Genomic DNA, 7,104 nt, shown 5'->3' on the forward strand with positions numbered 1-7,104 from the left:
ACTAAGACTTCTGCAGCCAGTTTTGAGCTCCCTGCGGCGTGGGTAGCTCCTTGTCCTCTTTCTACCCTCACCTCCACCCCTACCTTCAGGGCAGGGGTCCCTCCTGACCACCCTCCCCTGGCTCTCAGACCTGGGGGGAGTTGCTTCTACCTTCCTCTCCCCACCTCCACCCTTGCCTTTGAGAAACAGGAGGAGCTTGAGTTGCAGTTGGCCCACTGGGGGACAGGATAGGGGACAGAAGAGGGGTGCAGGAAGGCTGAGGTGGAGGCGGCTGGGTTGGACATGCAGAGGGATCACCGTGCGACAGGGTGAGCAGGAGTGGGGTGAGAGCATGGTGATCCTCGGGGGCAGCGCCTGTAGGCTGCTCCAGGCAGACCCTGATTTTCCACTGGGGCTAAGCAAGCTCTCCTGCTTACCAGGCCCAGTGCCCAGCTTCTGACCATCCATGAGCTGCCGGTCCCTCACAGATCAGCTCCCTTTACAGGGGCTGCAGTTAAACCCCAAGGATGTCAAGAGGTCACAGCCCAAGGATCCCAAGTGTCCTGCAGTTGGTACCGTCAGCATCGTCACAGCTTCCCCACCAGGGCCGCCATATGCGACTCCACTTAACTCTCACAAGAACCAAGCAAGGCAAGGGTTAACCTCCCCATTTTATAGATGAGGTAACTGAGTCCCAAAGAGGTTAAGTGACTTGCCCAAAGTCACACAACCAGAATGTTCAAAACATTCGAACCCAGCCTTATGTCCCAATCCCAAGCCTGCCACCCTGGCCTGCACACCTCACTCCCTCTCCACGACCCAACATTCCCCTCTAAAGAATGACCAGAACAAACTGTGCTTTGGTCTGTGAAGGTCAATGTCTTTACTTCTAAAGCATACATTGGACTCACTATATATTAACATCAAAAGGGCTATCTAAAATGGAATCATTCTTTTTAAAAATCCAAATTCTCACATTTTTATATAAGATCCAAAATGACATGAAATTAAACTATACAATGTTATGAACAGTATAACAACTGCTTTTAGAAAGCAAAGTGAAAGAAAAACATTAGCAGTTGGGACTGTTTTCAGCCTGGGTTCCATGTCTTTTGAGGCATTGTGACTAAAGCCAGCACCGAGGGGAAGGACCAGCCCCTCTCTGCGGGCACAGGAAAGGAACCTAGGCAGAGGAGGGGGATGAGGGCTTTTCAGACTTCTGAAGGTGAGAGTGGGACAAGACGGGTCTCCCTGCTCCTCTGGGATCTTGGGGTGGGCACTGATTAAAGTCTCCTTTTAAGACCCAGGGAAGGGGTCTGGGAGAGGGTGGGGCAGAGCTGGGTTCAAAAGAATCATTTTGATAGTAAAGATCTTCTGGCCTTCCCAAGAAGAGTCCCAGCCATCAAGCAATACCAATCGACTCCATCTACCTACCGGTTTCCTTAACAACCCTCTTCCCCTGCCCACTCCTTATCCTGGACACCCTCAGCTCCATGAGCCCAGTGGGCAGCCAGAGACCTAGGGGGACCCTAGGAGGACCCGAAGGAGAACACTCTGGCCTTGGAAGTAGCTGGATGTTGTCTAGAGCATCTTGGTAGAGCAAGACCCCTGGAGTACAGGCCAGCAGCCAGACTGATGGGGGAGGGTGCCCATGGGCTGGGAGGGCACTGTGGGGTCAGAGGCGTTCCCATGGTCCTTTCACCTCCCCTACCCTGGGTACCCAGGCATGGTCTTGGCCCTGAAGCAGGGCTGGGGCGAGCTGATTAGGGCCACGCCCTTGAGGCTTTGGTTCACACAATTCAAAGGGGTGACACTTGTTCCCATCCACTGGGAAGATCACGGGCTTAGCCCTGCTTCCTCCCAGGCACCAGGTGATCTAACAGTCCCCTCTTTCACATCAGTAGTTCTGTCGGGCTGAGAGCGCGTTCCCCACCAGTGCTTGGAACCATGCCACAAAGGTGGGAGGGGCACTTCCAAAACAGTGGGATTAGCCCTGGGTGCAAAGGCTGCCTTTCCTCCTTTCCCTGCGGACAGCACTGTCCCTGGCTGAGTGAGTCACAGGAGAACTTCTCTGCCTCCTCCCTCTGGCTGGGCCAATTGTCCTCCAAGCAGACTGAGCCCACAGGTGTGCAGCACCCCTGTATGTCTCGCCTGCCAGAAACCTGGAGGATGCATCGCCCCCGGCTGAAGCTGACGGAGAGGCCGGCGGCTCACAGTTTGCCCTCCTGGTTCCAGGACTACATCACGGAGCTGGCCTTCTCCCTCAAACAGCAACCTGAAGGGGGGGATGCCCTACACCCAGCCTACCTCTGGAGTCCAGCCCTTCTCCCAGGCGCTACCGTGACCCTCCTCTTTCCTAACCTATCCGATTTCTAATTAGGCTGAAAGGTCTGGGAAGGTTGGGCTAGCACCACCCCCTCGTTGGGGTGGAGAGAGGCCATTGGACTTCCAGCCTGGTTCCAGGCCCCCAGAGACAAGGGAGGCTGAGGTCTCTCAAGAGAGCGAATCCTGTAATGGGAAAGAGGTCTGTGGGGTCAGGACCAGCCACAGCAATCTGCCGCCCCCGCCCCCCCCAGGCCTGTACCGGGAGTGCCAGGCACCCACACCCTCCACCTGCCCAGTGCCCTTCTGTCCTCACGCCCAGGGCCTCCCTCAGAACACCGAGCCGGTGCAGGGATGGGTGCAAGGAGGCCGAGCCGGGCCTGGTGGGGGCCGCGGCGGGGACTCAGGGCAGGCAGGCGGCTACCTGGTAGGCGCCCTCGGCCGCAGCGGCGGCGGCGCTGTGCTGCGCGCTGTGCTCCTGCAGCAGGGCCACGTCCAGGAAGCGCTCGCCGCACCACACGCACTTGAACTGCTGCTCCCGGGCGTGCACGCCCTGGTGCTTGTTGAGGTGCTCACGCTGCTTGAAGGCCTTGTCGCAGTTGGGGCACTTGTAGGGTTTCTCGCCCGTGTGCACCCTCCGGTGCCGCTGCAGGTCGGAGGCGTACTTGAAGCGCTTCTCGCAGTCCGGGCACTTGAGCGGCTTCTCGCGGGCCGGGTCGCAGCGGTGCTGCACGAACTCGGAGGACGAGAAGAAGCGGCGCTCACACAGGGTGCAGCGCAGAGGCTTCTCGGCGGCCGAGCAGTGGGCCAGCTGGTGCTTCTGCAGAGCCGACGCCCGCTTGTAGGCCTTGTTGCACACCGGGCACTTGAAGGGCCGCTCGGCTGCGCCCGGCAGGCACTTGTGCCGCAGCAGCTCGGCCGACTGGTCGAAGCCCTTCTGGCACACGGGGCACTTGAAGAGGGTCTCGAGGGTGTGCACGTGCTGGTGGTAAAGCAGGTGGCTGGGTTGCCCGAAGCCCTTCTCGCACAGGCCGCACTTGAAGGGCTCCTCGGTCTTGTGCGTGCGCCGGTGCCGCATCAGCGCATACTGCTGCTTGAAGCCCATGGGGCACAGGTCGCACTTGAAGGGCCGCTCGGCGCTGTGCGTGCGCTCGTGCTGCCGCAGGTCCGACGGCCGCTTGAAGGCCTTCTGGCACTCGCCGCAGCGGAAGGGCCGCTCCCCGCTGGGCGTGCACGGGTGCTGCAGCAGCTCGGATGACTCCTTGAAGTGCAGCTCGCACACGTTGCAGCGGAACAGGTGGTGCTCGCCCGAGTGCGCGTACATGTGGCGCACCAGGTGCGAGCGGTGCTTGAAGGTCTTCTCGCAAACCGCGCACTTGTACGGCCGCTCCGAGCTGTGCGTGCGCTTGTGGTGCACCAGGTGGGAAGACTGGCTGAAGCTCTTGTCACACAGCGTGCACTTGTAGGGCTTCTCGCCCGTGTGGATGCGCTCGTGTCGCGAGAGCTCCGACAGGTGCTTGAAGGGCTTCTGGCAGATGGGGCAGCTGTAGGGCTTGTCGGCCTGTTCTGCAGGGGCTACGGCGGGCGGAGGGGGTGCAGGGGGCAGCGAAGGGGCGGCAGTGGCCGCGGGCTCAGCCGCCTCGGCGGGCTTGTATGTCTTCTCGCAGATGGAACATTTCACGAGGCCCCCAGTGCCGCTGTGCGCGCTGTGGTGCTGCGCCAGCGACGTGAGCAGCGAGAAGCCCATCTTGCAGACGCCACAGACAAAAGGCTTCTGTTCGGCCTGCACGCACTGGTGCTCCAGCAGGTCGGTAGCCTGGTGGAAGATCTTGAGACACTGCGTGCACTGGAACGAGCGGTCGTGGCCCGCCAGGCACTGGTGCTCATGCGGGCTGGACAGGTGCGCCAGGTCGTGACCGCACACGCCGCACTTGGGGCCCGGCTCGCCTGCTGGCTGCAGGGGCGCATGCTGCGGGGGCTGCAGGCCCGGGTCAGGCTGCAGAAGGATGCCATAGACGGCACAGCCCAGGGGGTTCTCAGCTGTGCCTGGGGTCAGTGTGTGCTCGGCCAGGGCCGGCGGTGGTTCTGCGTGGTGTTGAGGCTGCGGCGGCTGCGGCTGCTGCGGCTGCGTCTGCGGCGGCTGCTGCCAGCTTTCCGACATGCTTGGGAAGATGAAACAGGGTTTGGAGAGTAATGGCTTCAGTTTCCCTGCTTAAGGTGACCCACACCAGAGAGAGAAGCTGCCCAGGATCAGGTATGGATGAGGACCTCAGACAAGGCACAGAGAGGGGCTAGTCAGGCGGCCCAAGTCATTAACCAAGACAGACTACAAGGCTCTGCCTACAGGACGGGGGTCTTCGAGGCAGGGTGCCAGCAATGGCAGGGAAGCTCTGCCTTCCCTGATGATTGGTTCTGTAGAGAAGAAAGAAATCGTGAGCTTGAGGCAGGGACATGCAGCTGTTCCCGGGGCCTCTCCCTGATCTGCCTGCACTCGCCACACTGACATAAACCACATCAGGGAAGCGAGAGGGGCTCAGGGCTGGGAGATCTGCTCCCTTCACATGCTACCAAAGATGTCTGCTGGCGGCTCAGCTCCTCCAGCAAAGGGGACGGTGGCTGTCTCCATGCCCAACCCACCTTCAGTTCCCCATCCCTGGGCCAGGCATCCCAACCTCCCAGCTTACTGTCAACCCTCTTCAATTAGCTGTCTCACGGGTGACAGTCTGGGGTGATCTGTCCACAATACAAAGAAGTCACAAGTTCTGCTCTTGCTCCAAAGAAAGAAGGAGGTGACCAGATAGGGCCCTGGCATCCAAAACAAGAATTTTAGTAACATAACTTTTTTTTTTGCAAAACACTTCTTACTTGGAAGCCCAGTACATAAGATAGATAAAAGCAGAAAGGCTCTGGTTGAGGCCTCCCTGTAGGCCTGCCAGCTTCTCTCCTGTTGCTGAATCTCAACCCAGGACACAACTGCTCATAAGAACAGACTGTGGGTCTAAGAGGCCAGGCCTCCCAGACCTGAGGGCCCCACAGCAAACGGCCTCAGTCAGTCAATATCTAAAACAACTGCATGAAACTGAGGACCATCTCAGAAACCTTCTCCCATCAGGGGCTGGCCCATACCCCTCTCAACTACCCCCCAGGCCCTCCCCCCTGACCATGTGCCTGTTCTCTCTTCACATAAGTGGGATGGCTTTGCAGGGACCTGAGCCAGTGCATGATGGGGGTTAGATGACGGGTCCACAGACCCATGCAGCCTAGACAGCCACATAGCAGAAGTTCCCTAGTCTAGTCATCTCCCAGAGCACCAAAAGAAGTCCTAAATCCTCTTCATCTGACAGTGTCAAGGCCTGTAGGAAAATGTAAGCAATTTCGAGTTTGCCTCTGCAATGTGGGAAGTAGCATGCTAACCACAGAGTGTTCGTCCCTATCACCTTTCCGGAGAGAACCCTGTTCCCTTGCTCCAAGTCTGTAACATTTTGGATAATCAATGGAAGGTAAAGACCACCCAGCTCAGGCAAACCTCTAACTCACCACTTTGTGGCAGCATAAGGTAATGACAGCGAGAGGGAACAACTTTTAGAATCAGATGCAACCCACTTTCAGGTTCCCAGCTCTTCTGCCTCTAACATTGAAAAGTTTCTAAGTTTTCTCCCGATGAAAAGAGAAGGAAGGGATGCCTTTACAGGCCAGCCTGGCCTCTAACTGTTCTGCCAGAGAAACATAAGAGTCAGGCTAAAAGCTGTCAACCTCAGCATCTTTCTGGGAAGGGAAGAAGTAAAGAAGCCGCTGCTCTGGGTGGAGGCAGCAGGTTGCATGAGTGAGCAGGTACTGAAGCCTCCCCAGGAAAGAGGGAAGCAGAACTACTCTGAGCGAGGTCTAGGTCAGGCTGCGCCAACCCAACTGTTTTTTTTTTTTTCCGGCATGAATGGCTGCCAGACACAGGGTCCACGGTCCCAGGCCCCCGGCTCAGCTGCCCACCCTGGCCCCCCTCCAGGAAGGTGCGGCCAGAGGCCTCTCTGACCACTCAGGAAAGAGGATGAGAGACTAGGGTGAGGGAAGCAAGCGGAGGCCCCCACCTGCGCCCCACCCCAGCCCTTCCTCTTCCCTGGGAAACCGAATGAAAGCCGATCACCTCCCTGCCGGCACTGCCCGCCGGCCCAGCTGGGCTGCCTCCTGTCAGCCCTCGCCGGGAATGGACAGGCCGCTGCGGCCCGAGGGCCGGCCCCGCGGGCGATTGGGCCCGAGAAAGGCCCCAGGGCTGCAGGCTTGGCCCGGGAGACAGCTGCGCGTCGAGGTCGGCCTGGGCCGCCCAGGAGCTCAGGAGGCCGCCGGGTCGGGCTGGAGGGAGTGGAGGGGCGGCCGGGCCGGCTGGGGAAGGGGTGCGGCGGGCGCGGGAGTGGCGCCCAGCCGCGGCCCCGGGCGCCCAGCCGCTCACCTGCTCCAGGCCGCCCGCGGGGTCAGGCGCAGGGCGAGTGGCGACCGGCTGCTCTCTCAGCCGCCCCTTTATTCCGACTCCATCCGCGGCAGCGCGGCCTACGCGCTCTGCCAATCCCCGGCCTCGCGTAGCGGCGGCGTCCGGCTCGGGGGCGGGAACGGGCTAGCGGCGGCCGGAACCGAGGAAGCGACGTGCGCGGCCGGGATAGCGGGGCCGGGGCGGAGGAGCGCTGGGAGGGCGGGCGGACGGACCGATGGCCTTGCAGAGACCGGCGGACAGGCGGGCGGCGCGGGGGCCAGGGAGGCGGGGCCGGGGGGAGGAGCGGCAGCCTGGGTGGCGGCGGCCGCGGGAGGAGCGGGCGG

General features: G+C 60.4%; 1 protein-coding gene across 2 annotated transcripts; it reads right to left on the reverse strand.

Moving 5' to 3' along the window:
• Positions 1-890: 890 nt before the first annotated feature.
• Positions 891-7,021, reverse strand: ZNF319 (zinc finger protein 319). 2 transcript variants are annotated; one of them, XM_059905096.1, is made up of 2 exons: positions 6,743-7,021; positions 891-4,713 (listed from the first exon to the last, which is right to left on the reverse strand). In XM_059905096.1, exon 2 carries the CDS (start codon positions 4,460-4,462, stop codon positions 2,705-2,707), a length of 1,758 nt encoding a protein of 585 aa, XP_059761079.1. In that variant the 5' UTR covers positions 4,463-4,713; positions 6,743-7,021; the 3' UTR covers positions 891-2,704. The 2 variants fall into 2 exon arrangements, with proteins under 2 accessions (XP_059761079.1, XP_059761080.1); XM_059905097.1 differs by lacking the exon at positions 6,743-7,021 and adding an exon at positions 6,440-6,595.
• Positions 7,022-7,104: the final 83 nt, after the last annotated feature.

This window comes from Balaenoptera ricei, chromosome 19 (assembly GCF_028023285.1).
Source record: "Balaenoptera ricei isolate mBalRic1 chromosome 19, mBalRic1.hap2, whole genome shotgun sequence".
Classification (NCBI taxonomy): Eukaryota; Metazoa; Chordata; class Mammalia; order Artiodactyla; family Balaenopteridae; genus Balaenoptera; species Balaenoptera ricei.

Excerpts from the sequence above, each read along its gene's own strand:
- ZNF319 (XM_059905096.1), bottom strand. The coding sequence starts at position 4,462 with ATGTCGGAAAGCTGGCAGCAGCCGCCGCAGACGCAGCCGCAGCAGCCG.